The sequence below is a fragment of the Biomphalaria glabrata genome, chromosome 12, assembly GCF_947242115.1.
Source record: "Biomphalaria glabrata chromosome 12, xgBioGlab47.1, whole genome shotgun sequence".
NCBI classification, from domain to species: domain Eukaryota; kingdom Metazoa; phylum Mollusca; class Gastropoda; family Planorbidae; genus Biomphalaria; species Biomphalaria glabrata.
The window spans coordinates 9,784,859-9,804,405 of NC_074722.1; the positions used below are offsets into that span (position 1 = coordinate 9,784,859).

The following is a 19,547-nucleotide window of genomic DNA, read 5'->3' on the forward strand; positions in this document are numbered from 1 at the left end:
GTTTAGCAGAAATATTATTATGTAGTTTGTTGATTGTTCATGAACAAATGTCTTAATCATTGGTTACGTTGATTAAACTTTAAGGCAAAATCTTTCATAAAGTACTTTATTTAATGTAGTCAAACGGCCAATAGTACAGTACATACGTAAGGTACTATGTTTTGTAGCAAAAATAAAACCTACAGCATTAGAGGCGGACGAGACATTAGCATGATGTGATATGGATATATAACCTACTCTTACGGCTTAGGGCCCCGCGCACTGCTAAGGCCGCCTCTGCCCATGCCTCCTTCAGTGAAGTCCAGTAGGGCGTCGGCGCCATAGGCGCCATTATCCTGTTGATGGTTAGAAAGGCTGCTTTTATCCAACCACCAGGCCTGGATATGGGGCTCTTCACCCCTGTCCTGTCTGAGGCCTCCAGAGTGTCGAAGTCCGACAGCCATCAACAAATACAAGGCAGGACTATTACAGTAGGCCTACACACGCAAGTATCTTTTTTCCATAAATTGTGAGAAGTCACCTTCCAGGAGCTTCTTGTAAACCAGAAGACCACGGAAAATCTGTTATAAGTTATAAAATGGTTTCATTTTAATAATTTACACCTAGGATTAGAGTGGGTTTTATGGCAGTGCGTGGGTCACTGCGGTCGCATAGGTTGCAGTGACCTAAGGCAGGCTCTGAAAAATATCGGCGTATGCTACTCACTGTATAATAATAAGCTTCTTTTTTTTTTTTACATAATTAATTACCCTTTTTAACATCGTTTACCGTACTTTCAAAATACAGCAAGAGAAATAAATAAATAGAAATCGCTATATGAAAAGCGTGAGAGACATAAAACGTTTGGGCTTGTGATAGCTACATATAAAGAGGCTCGAGGTTCTCAACATCGGACTCAATCAGAAATGTGCTTACTGAGCAACTAAAAGCATTACTGAAAACATTTTCCCTGGATAACCCCTAGCAATTCATAAAAGCTATTTTTTTAAAAAATCTCAATCCAGATCTTGTCCTATATAATACAGACGTAGGTAATTCACACACAAAAAAAAATAATTATTTACTCAGAGATTGTAATAATTCATAATTCAGTGACAATGAAAAGTAACATCTATTTAGCACACACACAAAAATTGATTGCAATAAATCTTAAAAAAAAAAGAACTATTTTATTGTGGTCTAAATTATTTTGTCTAACATTAATACATCTGTACATTATGGGTGTTTCTCATTTCTAGTTGGCAGCACTTAATGATGCCAAAATTATTTTTGATAAACAAATCTGGATTTGTATTTGGCCAGGAAGAGACAAGGAATGTCGCGAAAAATAATTTTTGACGCTCACATTCATGATTACCATGAAAAAACTTTAGTCTTTATTAATATCTGAAAATTTTTCTAATAAAAACTGACTATAGGCATAGCAAAGGCTAGACTCGGCAATCTAGTCTCAAGATAGAATCTATACTATTACTAGATCTAGATCTATTCGATTTTTATATATAGATCTAGACTAGAATTAGATTATAGATCTAAATATACTAATGGAGAGATGATATGAGGTGTTAGCTGATAGCATTGTACAAGAAACAAACCTGGGTTTTTCTAAACTCTAATACTTGGTATGTAATAGTAAAACAGCACCTACCTAAATAAATCGTAACTAGAAATCAAAAACCTATATTTATTGTAGTGTAGTGTAATGCACAAATTGTAAGACAATTATTATTATTATTATTATATATCTATATCTATAGGTCTGTGGTTGTATTTTATATAGCCTTCGTAACTTCTTCTATAGAGAAATGACTTTGTAATTTCTTTTACTAAAAATTGGGCTATTCGCGTCTGACACAGATATAATTTTTATGTTCAGCAACAAACCCTATAGAATATGCATCCTCCGTTTGGGATCCCTCAACTCAAGAAAACATTAAGAAACTGGAACAGACACAAAATAGAGCAGTGAGATTCATAACAAACGAATATTCACTTTTGACTAGAGTAACACCTTTAGTTTAATCACTAAATTTAGAAAGCCTTCAGGACAGAAGACTCAAACGTAAAGTAGCAATTATACATAAAACATTGAACCATAATCTTCAAATACAAAAACAAAATTTAATAAAATACTCTGAAAGACACAAAGATAAAGGCACATTCCTCGTCCCATATGCTAGGACAAATTTGTACAAATACTACTTCTTCCCTAGTGCTATTAGAGCATGGAATGGGTTGCCTGAGCTAGCCAGGAAAACCAGTGACTTGGCAGAATTTAAGTCATTGGTTAATATGCATGACTAAATGCATGACGCGTAGGACGTAATCATCTTCTTTTTTGAAGTAACGTCTGTATTATATAAGATAAGATATCTTATAATTACAGACGTTCCTCCTTAGCAGAAGATAATTACGTCCTACGTAACCTTGTGGCATTTCTTTAGTTGTTCTTATTGTATTAATTTGTTTTGAAAGATTAATGAATAAGAAGCACTGGATAAAAAAAAGGAGACCCGAACTTTGTAAATAACATGAAAGGTTGAGTTGGATTCGAATGTGTTTGGGAGGAAATTTTTTGGTTGAAAAATATCAAGTCTTACAAAAATATCAGTGTCTACGGTCAACCAAGCAGTAGTTATCTCAACCTTTCTTTGTGGATCTGAGACTTGGCTACTATATAGAAAACAGCAAAGGCTTCCTAAACGCTATCACCATCATGAACATACGATGGCAAAACCGCACCGCAATTCGGCGCAATAAGACATGTTCTTGCGAATTCCGGTATGGACATTACAGAGGGACTGCTTAAAGTAAAGTTCGACTGCTACACTAGGCAGGGCACGTATGGAATAGGGGAGATGACTCAATGCCAAAGGCTATTTGTGTGTGTGTGTGAGATGAAAGTCATAACAGAGATGCCCACCGGAAACGCTTTAAAGATCAGCTTAGGCGTCAACTTGCTTTAACTGACATCGAAGAGTGCAGAAGCCGGCTGCTGAAAGAGTCAGCTGGGGAAGGGGGAGGGTTCTCACTAAGGCCGTGAGATACTGGGATACACTTCAGACCAAAAGAAAACCCCAATGGCGATGACAGACGTAGACGGCGAAAACACAACCTAAATCAACTACGCCGAACAACGGCTATGTCTGTACTGGATGTGGCAAAATATGTAGGTCGCAACTGGGATTGCGAATCCACGTGAAATACTGTATTCCTCGTTAATCTTATTATTTTTTGATATATCTGAATATTTGTAAGGAGAAAGAGACAATGAACATTGAAATAAATGCGCTTGCGAAGAATAGTTGACAATTAATAATATTTAACGGGCCTTGAAGGTATCGATGAGGTCAGTTGTCAGTAGGCCTATCCCCTCGATTGATAGAACAATGGGGTATATTGTTATTTTAGATAACTTCCATAGACGCTTAATTATTATTATTTAAAATAATACATATCAATTATATTCACACGTAAACTTTTTTTTTTTGTTCTTTATTTTGCTTGCGCTGCAATTCTGAAAGAATAAACTAATCGAAGGAAGTTTACGACATGGCTGAAGGCTTCTTCCGATTTAGTCTTAAAAATACCGGGCAGTGCGAAAAATCCGTGAGGAACTGCTTCCACCAGTACATGCTGAACTTTGACCCCTGCAGAGGTTAATCTCTGAGTATAAGCCCAACAAGAATCTCTGAGGGGGTCAAGCTGAGCGCTTATGACTAAGGTGGGTGGCGTCATTGTGAGGTCTTTTTTTGCAGATGGATTCATTTTTGGGTTGGTTGCCGCGTCAGGAACAGGTGTGTTTGTGATACTAAGACGCCTTTCGAACGCTTCTGTGTTGTAAGCAGGAATGTCCCTGAACTCTTGAAACGATGGAAGATGGCATGCAAAGTCTGTCACCGGATAAATCAAGACTTGAAAATCTATTCCGGTGACGTTATTAACTACACAGCATGCGATCTGTCCTCCGGCGCTGTCTCCACCCACACCCACAGCACTTTTAGATGTCCCACCAACAGCATCTCTGTATTTCAGAACCCACTCAGTGACCTCTACCGCGTCAGTGAACGGAGCCATGGGATTCTCCGGGCAAGGAAGGAGGCGGTACTCCACGCTGATGATGATGGCCCCTGATCGACCGGAAATGATTTTGAGCGAGTTCTCGTGAGTTCTTCGGCTGCCCATTATGAGACTTCCGCCGTGAAAGTAAACCAGGACTGGAGGAGAGGGTGGCCTACATGCAGGGCAGTATACCGTTACGGGGACACCAGCCTGATTGTCTGCTGTCGGTATCACAATGTCCGTCTCCTGGCCTTGAAAGGAGACGTACCCGTTGACTGTTAGGTTAAAGTTTAGTGCGTAGTCTCTAGCTTCTTCTATCGACATCTCAGAGCTGGGCGTTCTGCTCAGTTCCAGACATTTCTTGGTGTACAAAAGAGTTTCCTCATGAACGTGATAAGTCCTGGACACCTCCGTCCACAGGTCCTGGTACTGTTCCATCATCTATAGATTCGTGATACAAAAAATATATATATATATAGGCCTTAATTTAAACATTCCAAAAAATACAGACTAATAAAATACTCAGAAAAAAAACAAACCACAAAGATAAAGACACATTCGTTGTGCTAGGACAAATTCATGTAAGCGATGTTTCTTGTTGTTATTATGTTAGTAGGCCTAACTGTTTCTTTGTAGTTTTAGAGTAGTTTCCAGATATTTCTTATATCAACTCACTCTGTCTATCTGTCTGTCTGGTAAAAGATTTTACATGTTATTTCTCTCACACCCATTCTCGGGTCAAGTGAAAGTTTGAACAATTAATCATGGACTAAAACAATACAACAATAATATAAAAAAAAAACAACTAACCAAATACTCAATTAATTTCTGGTAATTATCATTTTGTTTGATACCAACAATGGAAATAAATCCTTCAGTATTCACATATACGCCTAAATATATAGGGTTTTGTCCCTTTAGATAATTGAACAAGTTATTTCTCCCACACCCATTCTCGGATCAGGTTGAAACTTATTAAAACAATTATTTATTGTACTTAAAAAAAAAACATGAATCAATTAAAAAATTAACTAATTAGTCAATAAAAAATTGGTATTTTTTAATTTATATATATATATATATAGTTGTAAGTGTGGGGCTCTTTCCCTTGGATAAGCTTTTTTTTTTTTTTTTTTCAAAGGTATTGTTACAAATGACCAGTGACAGGAAGAGGTTAACGTGTGACCCCGACGAGATAACACAGCAGCGGGTGTTCCCTGGAATGTACATGTATAAACAGAGACAGGATGTGACGTGTCCTTACATGTTATTCCAAAAGGTACTAGCAATGTCCAGTGACAGATAGAGGTCACAACTTGTAACCCCGGCAAGATGACACTGCAGCCAATGTTTTCTGGAATCTACATGTATAAACAAAGACAGGATGTGACGTTTCCTCACGTGTTATTCCAGAGGATACTAGCCGTGTTTGTGCAACTTTTGACAAGCGATTAGGGACTCTACATAAGCCAGAGAGTTAATGTGAAAGTCAGTCGTATGGAGTCGTGAGTGAGCCGTTACAGTCGATACAGACGATGTAAGACGTGTGCGGCTCTGTGGAAGAGAAATGTGTACGACTCGATGCAAGTTAACTAGGGTAGAGTTAACTGGAGTGGACTACTGTCGTTAAAGTCTATACAGCGAACTACAGTGGACTTGAGCCGTTACAGTCGATACAGTCGATGTAAGACGTGTGCGGCTCTGATTCGGTAGACTTGAGTACGACTTGGTTCAGCTTTGGGAGACCTGGAGCGACACTGGGAAGTGTGTCGTTGGTCTGTTCTGCGGAATACGGCTCGATGCAAGTTGAGAAGAGAGGAATTGCAACGAAGTGAAGAGATGGATTGCAACGAAGTATAGCTAACTGTAAACTGACAGATATTGTACAGTCTTCTACGCTACATGTTACAGTAACAAATTGTTAGAGTTAATAGTCCATAAAGTTATATGAAGCTGAAAGTTTAGTCGTCAAGTTCTTTACAGTGTTTTTATTTGTGTGCCTACTAATACATCTAGCCAGAAGAATCAGAAATACGTAACAATATTTTAAAAATATTTTTCTTGTTTTGGTTTGGTTTCGTCATAAAACGTCAGCTGCTAAGAATTTAGAAGTCAGCAAATAAAACTTTTTTTTCCATTTTCTTCTCAAAGTGTTTTCTATCAGTGCCTGGTTTTCTTTCTATCAACGCTTTGCTAGTGCCATTAGGCTAAAGGATCTAAAGAGTAGCCTGATTCATCCTGGAAAGTCAATCACTTAAAGACTAATTAACATGTACGACTAGGTTATCATATTGATGCTCGGAGGACCTAATACTCTTTCATTAGGAGCGACTGTAATTAATAAGATATTTTCTCTGTTTGCGTTCGACTTACCTTGTAACACTTAATACATCACGTAGCCAGTTGAAGTAAACACACTTGTTGCAGAACGATACTCTTATTTGTCCTGCTACACACTGTAGCCTGTACGTATTTGTAATGTAAGTTTTAACTCCACACACACCTACCATTAGACCTGTATCGTTTATCAACGTGACTACTTGACAGTCATAGTCATACACAACACATGACACAGAGTAACAGGTACTAACAGTAAGTGTCTAAGTGTTATCGCAGCATCACTAATTTAGTTGTTGTGTAAAGGGCCGGCGCTAACATCGTAGCGAATTCGGATATCTCTAAGGCTGACAATAAAGTTTGGCACAGATTTCCTTTGTTACACCTAAGTTCTAAGTAAACAATTTTTTTTTTAAATAATCATGAGTCGATTACCTTTCCTTTTAGAATCGATACTCTATTTAAAAAAACAAAATTGATTGTAGTATAATGTTGTAACTCTGCTCTCGAGCCACACTGATGGTGCGCATCAGAGCGCCATACAACACAAGTAGCAGAAGACTTGTTTAGATAGGGAAGAAGGACTGGTGTTGATCTGGCTAAAGTCATGGAAGTCTAAGATGCCTTGACTCGAGAGAACGTCCTTTAGCTATCTGTGAACTTTGTTGAGGACCTGGGGCGGCACTGAGAAGTGTGTCGGTGGTCTGTATTGGTATTTAAATAGGAAAGTACTGGTGTCACTTGAGATAGGACATTCTGGGACTTGATGGCTGAAGTCCATACCTGTCTGTACTGTAAATAAATACCTTGTTTATTGTTACCTCCTGCCTTTTGTTCAGTGCCTACCTTAGAGTTACAACAATATTAATAACATTTGCCGATAATTTTTTTAATGGTGGGGTAGATTTAGAAACCTCTGACAAACAGTAAGAATCTTCCCAAGTTTAGTTATGACCTCTGAGATACTTTTACCAGGGTCGGATTTAGGTTTGTGGAAGCCCAGGGGCAAGATTTTTGTGGAAGCTCTTAAATTAACTCTTTCCTAAGCTTGAATAAAGATTCAATAATGGAATACAAATACGTAGAAGCATGCTATATTTTAGAAGTAAGAAATAGAGTAGGTGAGAGTGTAATCTCAATTTCCTTTACTTTGAAATATTTAATATGAATATTTTAGTTTTAGAAAAAGTGTACATGTTTGAGTTTGTAAGAGGGTATCCTTGGTAGACGTAGTACCGTAAATCCTGAGCTTTGCCAGTATTTACCTATTTCGAGCACGCTACAACTTCAAGCAGACACAATCACGACAGTGCTGCCACCCGACGTAAGATTTAAAGTATTAGCGTTAAAAAAATGAGAAAAAAAAAATACTCAAAAGTTTCTGACCTGTCGAATTCCTACAAGTTTTTCTCTTTTGTGGTGGGCCCTTTCTTGTGGAGGTCGCGGGGGCCCGTCTGCCTTCGCTTAATTCCACTAGGCACTATTTTGGTTGCTATAACAATTGAGTTGCTTTATTGCTATTTTGAACTATCTCGTCTCATTTATTTTAAAAGATAATATTAGTAATATTACCCAGAAGACCGGACAGCATGGAGACAGACTGTGCGTGCTGGTACGAACCTCGCCAAGAGCAAAAGAAAGTTGCCTTAGTCAAGAGAAAGAAAAAAAAGCTGCCCTAGTCAGCTAGCCCTAAAACAGATTCATACACATGCACGAACTGTGGCAAACGAGCGGCAAACTCTGCCGCTTGATTAGTCACACCAGATTTTGACCCGTCTCAAGACGAAACCAAAAACAGTGACTCATCTGGGCGCATCCATTGTCTTCCGAGACAAAAGGAGCCACAGGTATATAGATCTAATTTCCAATGTCTAGGTTTTTTTATTGTTAGTTTTTTTCAGGTGTTTTTTTTTTTTTTTTACGTGCATGACAGTGGTACTGCAAAATATTAGAAAAAAACAACAACAACAAAAAAAGATTTACTCTGATGTTAAGCCCCTACAGTCTGTACTAATTCAGAGGATAGGGATCTATGTTCTAGCTTTTTTTGTCCATCATATCGTGTTTTAACGAGACCAGATATTTGATGGATCAATTTGCAGCTTGGTTTGTTCGACATAGATACATCATGCTAAGACAAATAGACTATTCTTTAAATTTATTATAAATAAGACGTGAAGGTGGCGAGTGGGATGACTCCATAACCGTTTTTACTACCCTAGATCCCCCCCCCCCCCCAAAAAAAAAATAAAAAAATTAACGAGCCTTTAGTAAGTTAAGAAACAAAAAAAAAAAAAAGAGTAATTTTTAAAAAATATAATTCCCCCTCACCCTCGTGCTGCAAATGCTTTTTTTTTTTTTTAGCGGCCCCCGAAAAGGGAAAAAACGCTATTAGTTTTGTGTGAAATGTCTGTCCGTCTGTCCCGTTTAGATCTCGAAAACTAGTAAAGATATTATAGTGAAAGTCTGAAACAATAATATTTTAGAACATTCAAACTTCTGATGCAACGGCTAATTTTTTCTTTTCTGAAAGCGAAAAATCTAATTTTTTAAATCACTTATGCTAGCAGTTTTTTCATAAAAATACACCACTTTTACAACTATTCACTATTAATAGTAACAAACACGGTAGGCTCTTTAGAAAGAGTGGACACTATCGCCCATATCTTAAACATATATGGAAATGGTTTTAGATTTTTTGTCAAAATTGTTTTTATTACATTTGTATTGCTGAGTTATGCAAGTTCTGTCTTACTAATTACTACATTTACACAAACAAAATGTTTACTTTTTTTTAAAGAGAAAAATCTATTTAATATGCATATAAGTTAGATGTAATTTGAAACAACAATTAATTAGTTTTTCATATTATCGCGTGAACTGCAGTGTATAAGCATCCAGATGGTACACTTAACTAAAGGAATTTTTTTTACGGAAATGTTTTTTCCATGAGGTTTTGAATAACAAAACAATTAGATCCTCATTATAAGACATCAGTTAGGCCAGGTTCATATCTACCTTCACATTCACCTACTATCCTTTGTCTGCTGGACCGCTGGGGCACCACACAAGATCTGTCAACTTTCTTTCTCCATTTTTCTCTGTCATTTGTCTTTGATAGAATTTCATTCTGATGTTCTTTCTGAAAATATTGAAACCTGCCTTTTTTACCTGCCTGGATGGACCACTTCGGGGGAACGATTTTGAGTTTGTGTTTCCACACAAACTTTCTTTGTAACCTTGTGTTATAAGAGCAATATTGTTGTTCTATTAATAACTATTGAGCGATTGAAAAAAAAGAACACCGCATTCCCCCCCCCCCCTCCACCAAAAAAAGAAATCCTGTTTAAGCAAATGTAGGCTTTTATAAATCTACTAATAGTATTTTAAGTTCTAATGATAGGGCTATATAGATCCTAACCATCTTGACTTAGTAGCGGTGTACAAAATGAATGTCTATTTATTTAACTCTTTAATCGCGAATACATGCAAGACAACATACTAAACACTGTGCCAGCGAAAAGCTTATGAAAATAGAAGGTTTTATAGTTATCTATTGTTAAAAGTGGTGACCACTTTCTCTTTGCAAACTATAAAGGTGACTATACCACCACATCAGCTTAGTACAATGACAATATCTTTCCTTTGTTTGATACCAAACAAAATAATTAATTACCAACAGAAAATTACCTAAAGTTTTTTTTTATTGCTTCTTGTCTTGTCAGGTAAAAGAAATAATTGTGCAAACTTTTTTTACCAGACAGAATAAGTTGATATAAATTTTGTAACAAAGGACTGGGAAAAGTTTGATGTAAATATATATTTATTTCCTCAATGCAATACAACAGATATATAAACAAAAGTTGTTAAATTCAAAGACAACCATTTTGTATTCATAACCAAGGATAGCTTTGCACAAATCTTAGACAAGGAAAAATGGCAATATTTAGTATTCATAGTAAAGATAGACTCTAATATCTTAGAATTAGAAGAAGAAAAAAGGCCCAACTACATTCCAAACAAAAAAAAACCTTTGATACACTGAAATAAAGACAATTAGCAAAATGTTACAAAATAAATGAAGATCTGTTTATTCTTCTTGTCTGTGGACATTACAAATATTTCAACTTGACCATTCAAAACCAAACATCTAAGAAACAGATACAAACAAAAAAGACAATACTCAGCAGCATTCTCTGTAAAAACCACCAACATATACCCAACATATACCCCAGCATATAGTCAGTTAACTATCAGGACAAAATGCAACAGCAAAAAAGAAAAAAAAAAGATATTGCACATGAAAATAATACATTGCTTAACCAGGCCTAAACATACACATCAGCCTATTGAAAGTTTAACCAGGCCTAAACATACACATCAGCCTATTGAAAGTTTAACCAGGCCTTAACATACACATCAGCCTATTGAAAGTTTAACCAGGCCTAAACATACACATCAGCCTATTGAAAGTTTAACCAGGCCTAAACATACACATCAGCCTATTGAAAGTTTAACCAGGCCTAAACATACACATCAGCCTATTGAAAGTTTAACCAGGCCTAAACATACACATCAGCCTATTGAAAGTTTAACCATGCCTAAACATACACATCAGCCTACTGAAAGTTTGTTTAGCCAGGCCTAAACATACACATCAGCCTATTGAAAGTTTAACCAGGCCTAAACATACACATCAGCCTATTGAAAGTTTAACCAGGCCTAAACATACACATCAGCCTATTGAAAGTTTAACCAGGCCTAAACATACACATCAGCCTATTGAAAGTTTAACCAGGCCTTAACATACACATCAGCCTATTGAAAGTTTAACCAGGCCTAAACATACACATCAGCCTATTGAAAGTTTAACCAGGCCTTAACATACACATCAGCCTATTGAAAGTTAAACCAGGCCTAAACATACAGATCAGCCTATTGAAAGTTTGTTTAGCCAGGCCTAAACATACACATCAGCCTATTGAAAGTTTAACCAGGCCTAAACATACACATCAGCCTATTGAAAGTTTAACCAGGCCTAAACATACACATCAGCCTATTGAAAGTTTAACCAGGCCTAAACATACACATCAGCCTATTGAAAGTTTAACCAGGCCTTAACATACACATCAGCCTATTGAAAGTTTAACCAGGCCTAAACATACACATCAGCCTATTGAAAGTTTAACCAGGCCTTAACATACACATCAGCCTATTGAAAGTTAAACCAGGCCTAAACATACAGATCAGCCTATTGAAAGTTTAACCAGGCCTTAACATACACATCAGCCTATTGAAAGTTTAACCAGGCCTAAACATACAGATCAGCCTATTGAAAGTTTAACCAGGCCTAAACATACACATCAGCCCATTGAAAGGTTAACCATGCCTTAACATACACATCAGCCTATTGAAATTTGTTTGTTTAACCAGGCCTAAACATATTTTTATATATAAGCCTATTAAAATATTGTTTAACCAGGCCTAAACATACACATCAGCCTATTGAAAGTTTGTTTAGCCAGGCCTACACATCAGCCAATTGAAAGTTTGTTTAGCCATGCCTAAACATACACATCAGCCTACTGAAAGTTTGTTTAGCCAGGCCTAAACATACACATCAGCCTATTGAAAGTTTAACCAGGCCTTAACATACACATCAGCCTATTGAAAGTTTAACCAGGCCTAAACATACACATCAGCCTATTGAAAGTTTAACCAGGCCTTAACATACACATCAGCCTATTGAAAGTTTAACCAGGCCTAAACATACAGATCAGCCTATTGAAAGTTTAACCAGGCCTAAACATACACATCAGCCCATTGAAAGGTTAACCATGCCTTAACATACACATCAGCCTATTGAAATTTGTTTGTTTAACCAGGCCTAAACATATTTTTATATATAAGCCTATTAAAATATTGTTTAACCAGGCCTAAACATACACATCAGCCTATTGAAAGTTTGTTTAGCCAGGCCTACACATCAGCCAATTGAAAGTTTGTTTAGCCATGCCTAAACATACACATCAGCCTACTGAAAGTTTGTTTAGCCAGGCCTAAACATACACATCAGCCTATTGAAAGTTTGTTTAGCCATGCCTAAACATACACATCAGCCTATTGAAAGTTTGTTTAGCCATGCCTAAACATACACATCAGCCTATTGAAAGTTTGTTTAGCCATGCCTAAACATACACATCAGCCTATTGAAAGTTTGTTTAGCCATGCCTAAACATACACATCAGCCTATTGAAAGTTTGTTTAGCCATGCCTAAACATACACATCAGCCTATTGAAAGTTTGTTTAGCCATGCCTAAACATACACATCAGCCTACTGAAAGTTTGTTAAGCCATGCCTAAACATACACATCAGCCTATTGAAAGTTTGTTTAGCCATGCCTAAACATACACATCAGCCTATTGAAAGTTTGTTTAGCCATGCCTAAACATACACATCAGCCTACTGAAAGTTTAACCAGGCCTAAACATACACATCAGCCTATTGAAAGTTTAACCAGGCCTAAACATACACATCAGCCTATTGAAAGTTTAACCAGGCCTAAACATACACATCAGCCTATTGAAAGTTTAACCAGGCCTAAACATACACATCAGCCTATTGAAAGTTTAACCATGCCTAAACATACACATCAGCCTACTGAAAGTTTGTTTAGCCAGGCCTAAACATACACATCAGCCTATTGAAAGTTTAACCAGGCCTAAACATACACATCAGCCTATTGAAAGTTTAACCAGGCCTAAACATACACATCAGCCTATTGAAAGTTTAACCAGGCCTAAACATACACATCAGCCTATTGAAAGTTTAACCAGGCCTTAACATACACATCAGCCTATTGAAAGTTTAACCAGGCCTAAACATACACATCAGCCTATTGAAAGTTTAACCAGGCCTTAACATACACATCAGCCTATTGAAAGTTAAACCAGGCCTAAACATACAGATCAGCCTATTGAAAGTTTGTTTAGCCAGGCCTAAACATACACATCAGCCTATTGAAAGTTTAACCAGGCCTAAACATACACATCAGCCTATTGAAAGTTTAACCAGGCCTAAACATACACATCAGCCTATTGAAAGTTTAACCAGGCCTAAACATACACATCAGCCTATTGAAAGTTTAACCAGGCCTTAACATACACATCAGCCTATTGAAAGTTTAACCAGGCCTAAACATACACATCAGCCTATTGAAAGTTTAACCAGGCCTTAACATACACATCAGCCTATTGAAAGTTAAACCAGGCCTAAACATACAGATCAGCCTATTGAAAGTTTAACCAGGCCTTAACATACACATCAGCCTATTGAAAGTTTAACCAGGCCTAAACATACAGATCAGCCTATTGAAAGTTTAACCAGGCCTAAACATACACATCAGCCCATTGAAAGGTTAACCATGCCTTAACATACACATCAGCCTATTGAAATTTGTTTGTTTAACCAGGCCTAAACATATTTTTATATATAAGCCTATTAAAATATTGTTTAACCAGGCCTAAACATACACATCAGCCTATTGAAAGTTTGTTTAGCCAGGCCTACACATCAGCCAATTGAAAGTTTGTTTAGCCATGCCTAAACATACACATCAGCCTACTGAAAGTTTGTTTAGCCAGGCCTAAACATACACATCAGCCTATTGAAAGTTTAACCAGGCCTTAACATACACATCAGCCTATTGAAAGTTTAACCAGGCCTAAACATACACATCAGCCTATTGAAAGTTTAACCAGGCCTTAACATACACATCAGCCTATTGAAAGTTTAACCAGGCCTAAACATACAGATCAGCCTATTGAAAGTTTAACCAGGCCTAAACATACACATCAGCCCATTGAAAGGTTAACCATGCCTTAACATACACATCAGCCTATTGAAATTTGTTTGTTTAACCAGGCCTAAACATATTTTTATATATAAGCCTATTAAAATATTGTTTAACCAGGCCTAAACATACACATCAGCCTATTGAAAGTTTGTTTAGCCAGGCCTACACATCAGCCAATTGAAAGTTTGTTTAGCCATGCCTAAACATACACATCAGCCTACTGAAAGTTTGTTTAGCCAGGCCTAAACATACACATCAGCCTATTGAAAGTTTGTTTAGCCATGCCTAAACATACACATCAGCCTATTGAAAGTTTGTTTAGCCATGCCTAAACATACACATCAGCCTATTGAAAGTTTGTTTAGCCATGCCTAAACATACACATCAGCCTATTGAAAGTTTGTTTAGCCATGCCTAAACATACACATCAGCCTATTGAAAGTTTGTTTAGCCATGCCTAAACATACACATCAGCCTATTGAAAGTTTGTTTAGCCATGCCTAAACATACACATCAGCCTACTGAAAGTTTGTTAAGCCATGCCTAAACATACACATCAGCCTATTGAAAGTTTGTTTAGCCATGCCTAAACATACACATCAGCCTATTGAAAGTTTGTTTAGCCATGCCTAAACATACACATCAGCCTACTGAAAGTTTGTTTAGCCATGCCTAAACATACACATCAGCCTATTGAAAGTTTGTTTAGCCATGCCTTAACATACACATCAGCCTACTGAAAGTTTTTTTCCCTTTGAAAATGAAAATTTATTAGGAAGGAAAAAAATATATGCAGAAATGAAAACAGTATGAATACAATTTTAAGACATAAGGAGAAAAAAAGAATTTAAAAAATAAGGAATGATATTCAGTAGTAAACATTGGACAGGCAGTATAGCAGAGCATTTCTTTTTTTTTTATTGTTAAGAACAAGCTAGAACAATCTACCTGCCTTTGTACAACTGTAAGGCTTGAACGAAGCAGCAAGTTTTACATGCCAAACATTTTCATTGAGAAATGTTGAAAAATGATTAGCACCTAGAAGCTGATACATTAACTTTAACTAAAGGTCTGTGAAGACAATCACTGGATTATGTTTAAGTCAATTCAGTGTTTTTTAAACCTGACCAACAAGCATCTATTTAAAGAAAGGACCATTGAGAGTGAGCATTTACAAACATTCAGGACATTGACTACTAAAACTAGGCTGTAATGTATGTTTCAGAAGTAGAAATTACAAAATCATTTTTTGTAAATTATGGCACAACAGCCATTTTAGTAAAGTAAATGTGCACTTGCATACATATCTTGTACATTTCAGTAGTAGATAATTACAAAAGAAACATTTTTTTTTATAAATTATGGCTCGATTGCTGAATGACAATGATTGCTGATTGCCATTGTCGTAAAGTAAATGTGCACTTGCATACATATCTTACTATTTTAATTTTTTCCCTCAAACAAAAATAAATCAACAAGAAAACAAATTTAGTAACAAAACTTTTTTCAATATATCCATGCATCCTTTTCTTTCTAATAATACATTGACAGTGTTCTCTCTAAATATAGATAATAAACTATTAAACCTTAACTTACAATGCACTCACGTAAATCTAAAATGTCACAATCTCACTAACTACGCTAGTGTCAACAAATGTTACAATCTCACTAACTACGCTAGTGTCAACAAATGTTACAATCTCACTAACTACGCTAGTGTCAACAAATGTTACAATCTCACTAACTACGCTAGTGTCAACAAATGTTACAATCTCACTAACTACACTAGTGTCAACAATATTAAATATCACAAAAATACTAGATCCTTTTTTTTTACAGATTTAAATGCATGAATTGAACTAAAAAATAATTTAACCTACACAACACAATTCAGGAACTACCATCCAGGCTTTACTTAAGTTTGATTTTTATAGCACAACATAAAACAACATCCGTTTTCATCAATAGATTCTGATTACTTCACTAAAAATAAATCAATAAAAAAAATGAAAAAAACAAAAAACAAAGCACAGCATAACCCTCTTTTTTAGATATAAAATGACAATAAATGTAAGAATAAAAAAACTCACATTTTCTTTACTTATGATGATGGCCCATGCAATAATTTTGAAAGTGGAATTTCCAGTGCAGAATGCTATAAGAAATAGCAAATCTTAAATGTGATTACCTTACAGAACACTGAGTAGGGTAATGACCAGTTATGAAACAATACATCAGATAACTGTTCTTAATCCATTAATGTGACAAGTGAAAGGTGTTTGAAAATAATTAGTATAAATAAAATTCAAAACAATTTTACAAAGCACATACAAGAAAATTTCATTTGAATGATAGCAAAATCCACACACAAAAAAATTAAAAAAATGACCAATCTAATTTTTTGTAAGATAATTATTATTACCATGGTATCCAATGGTGAAAACTCCTAATAATTTGTAATATGAAATATAACAATAAAATCTTTTTTTTTTTCTGGTTTAAGGCATGTCATAATATAATACTTAAAAAAAAAAAGGCACACTATTTAATACATTACATCCACCTAACTGTAACTTGGAGATTAACAGGAACCTTTAAAAAATTCAACCTAGAAAATGAACTAAATTTAAAATAAAAGCAGGTTTTAAGTGACAAATGGAGTTCATCTTTTTAACCACATCATGCCAAACCACTCATTTGAAAGAAAGTCAATAACATTGTACTTATAAAATCAAATTACATTTAAGAATTGTCATGGAATTGTTGAATTGAAATATTTTTTTCTAGAAGATAATTCAGTAGTGTGACATTGTTTTTGTTTCACCTTTAGCCTTTAAAAAGTAGGACATGACAAATTTGAAATCACTCCTATAGACAACAACAAAACAAATAATATATTGTAGATTTTCATAAATGTTGGCAAATCCATATATGTAAAGCTTTTTGGTGTATCTGGTGTATCCAATAACATTATGTATAAACTCCTTAAAATAGTAAAGTACAGTACATTTAAACTCTGTAAAATAGTAAAGTACAGTACATTTAAACTCTGTAAAATAGTAAAGTAACAAAAAACATGTTCTCTCCAACAACTTAAGTTTACAATTACATACATCAATAAATATACAATTATAATGAAAGTGACTTTAAACCAAATCAAAGTTCTAAAAATTAGGCCATACCTACAATGCTGATAGGTTTACATGGAAGGATCACTAAACTTTGAACTGTAATGGATAGAATAATTTTTAAAAATAAAAGTTTCTAGGGTTGAACCTTTATGTTAACCTGTGCGTGGTCGGAGATTAGTGAATGCTTGTTGACACACCTCAGAAAGTTGACTATCAGAGCTGACCAACCAGTCTGGTGACTATGAAACAAAAAAATGTTATTTCAATACACTCCAAATAAAAATCTGTTTTTGAAACATTACACAAATAACATGGCAAATTAATGAACATGCCACAGATAGAAATTGTCCAAAACTAAAATAAAGCAATCTAGAATGAATTCTGTAGCTTCTAGAAATATAAACATTGTTAGGATATACTAGAAATATAAACATTGTTAGGATATACTAGAAATATAAACATTGTTAGGATATACTAGAAATATAAACATTGTTAGGATATACTAGAAATATAAACATTGTTAGGATATACTAGAAATATAAACATTGTTAGGATATACTAGAAATATAAACATTGTTAGGATATACTAGAAATATAAACATTGTTAGGATATACTAGAAATATAAACATTGTTAGGATATACTAGAAATATAAACATTGTTAGGATAGAAGAAGGAAGAAGAAAGTAAGAGAAAAATTTGAATCGGTTAATAACTTTTTTTTTTTTTTTTTTTTTTGTAAACCATTACATTTTTTTTTACTTGTAACACTAAAAACAAAAACTTCACGTTACCTGGCACCACAACCTCTGCCTGTTTCTCCATGGAAATATTCATAAAATAAAACCAAGTCTTTCCAGTGTTTATCATTAGCATAACGACTGTCGCCACCTAAATAAATAAACAAATGTCAGCACTTGCAATTACATTTAGTGGTCAATTCTTTAGTGGAAGCTGAGACACTGAACACAAAAGAGCTGATTAATTTTGTATAACTGCGGGAGGTTTATCTTCAAACTCTGAAGGAACATCCAAAACATGTAAAACATTTAACAAAGCTTGTTATAAAAAGAAATAATACTAAACTTGTATGTATAATATGTTCTCTTGTTTCTTATTGTTTAGCAGAAACTAAAAATTTATTAAATGCTAACTAAATGAACATAATCATTTTCTACAATTTAACTGGTTCTTACTTTTTTTTAATGGAAATAAAAGTTTACCTTGAAATAAAAACATGAGACACAATAATAAGGAATTTTTCGTATACTATATTTTCCTAGTTTTACTAGTTATTATTTTCTTACCATGACAAGGTCTATGGCCATCTGGTCCAGGCAAAAATAATTTGGTTAGTCTTGATGACAGTTCTCTGGCAACGTCTCCCAACCTCATTAAATTGCCTGAGCCTGTAGGACATTCCACTTTTAAACCGTCACCAAAGAATGTGTCATAGCGCTCCAAGTTCTCAATGATCATGTAGTTCACTGAAACCACATTACACAAAACAGCATTAGTTCTAATGACACCCCATATGGAACCATCAATCATGAACATGTATATGATATCATTTTTAAGATGTCCTACCAATTTTAAAGTGAAATCCACTCAATTTAAAGTGAAGGTAACATGTAGTGGCTTTGAATCAAAGTAGTTTGAATAACAATAGAAATAACTGAATTCTATGGAAATCTTACAAGGTACTTCCCTCTTAACTGAAGTCCTTAATTGTACAGATATGTATATGTTTTCTCACTGTTCTCCCCTAACCTTGACAAAGTATTCACTGGAATACTACATTTAACTACAACTTTCTTGGGCATTTTGCTTTTGTTGTCATTGTGCCTTTTTTTTTATTATCAATAGCAAGAGATTTGTATTTGCTTTTTAAAGAATATGATCTTGAAGATATAGATGATATTTAGTCTGTTTAGAATTTAGAGAAAAACAATTATAGCTAGGGATAGCGTTTACAATACAGTTTGTATTTTCTGGTGTGTTCATGATTTGAGGGACGGAGGTGGTAGAGGTGTCAGTGGATCAGTCTGTGCCCCACACTGGGCTCACACACCCTGATTAGGGTTGACAGACATCTGTATATGATGTCACATATTATACACTAAAGACACACAAAATGCAGTGTTAAAATTGTTCAATATTG

The 19,547-nt window shown here is 35.2% G+C and overlaps 2 protein-coding genes across 6 annotated transcripts in view; both read right to left on the minus strand.

Annotated features, from left to right (window-relative positions):
* Positions 1 to 1,151: 1,151 nt before the first annotated feature.
* On the minus strand, positions 1,152 to 8,114 carry LOC106067026 (esterase LipI-like). Of its 4 annotated transcripts, none has more exons than XM_056006927.1 (2): positions 7,972 to 8,114; positions 1,152 to 4,503 (listed from the first exon to the last, which is right to left on the minus strand). In XM_056006927.1, exon 2 carries the CDS (start codon positions 4,501 to 4,503, stop codon positions 3,496 to 3,498), a length of 1,008 nt encoding a protein of 335 aa, XP_055862902.1. In that variant the 5' UTR covers positions 7,972 to 8,114; the 3' UTR covers positions 1,152 to 3,495. The 4 variants fall into 4 exon arrangements, with proteins under 4 accessions (XP_055862902.1, XP_055862901.1, XP_055862899.1 ...); XM_056006926.1 differs by lacking the exon at positions 7,972 to 8,114 and adding an exon at positions 7,786 to 7,959; XM_056006924.1 differs by lacking the exon at positions 7,972 to 8,114 and adding an exon at positions 6,835 to 6,970.
* A 2,086-nt stretch (positions 8,115 to 10,200) lies between these two features.
* The window catches only part of LOC106070267 (uncharacterized), a 38,396-nt gene continuing 29,049 nt past the window's right edge, over positions 10,201 to 19,547 (minus strand). The window contains exons 17-20 of one of the 2 annotated variants that reach the window (XR_008774011.1): positions 18,694 to 18,873; positions 18,181 to 18,277; positions 14,462 to 17,626; positions 10,201 to 14,418 (exon numbers count right to left, since the gene is read on the minus strand). Coding sequence is in view for 1 of the 2 variants with exons in the window: in XM_056005922.1 (XP_055861897.1) it covers positions 17,521 to 17,626; positions 18,181 to 18,277; positions 18,694 to 18,873 (383 nt within the window). In the remaining variant the exon portion in view is untranslated. Of the gene's footprint in view, positions 17,627 to 18,180; positions 18,278 to 18,693; positions 18,874 to 19,547 lie in introns of both variants that reach the window. The other variant, XM_056005922.1, reaches the window with a different exon arrangement.

What these genes read in the sequence shown, in the direction of transcription:
- LOC106067026 (XM_056006927.1), bottom strand. Translation starts at nt 4,503, where the DNA reads ATGATGGAACAGTACCAGGACCTGTGGACGGAGGTGTCCAGGACTTAT.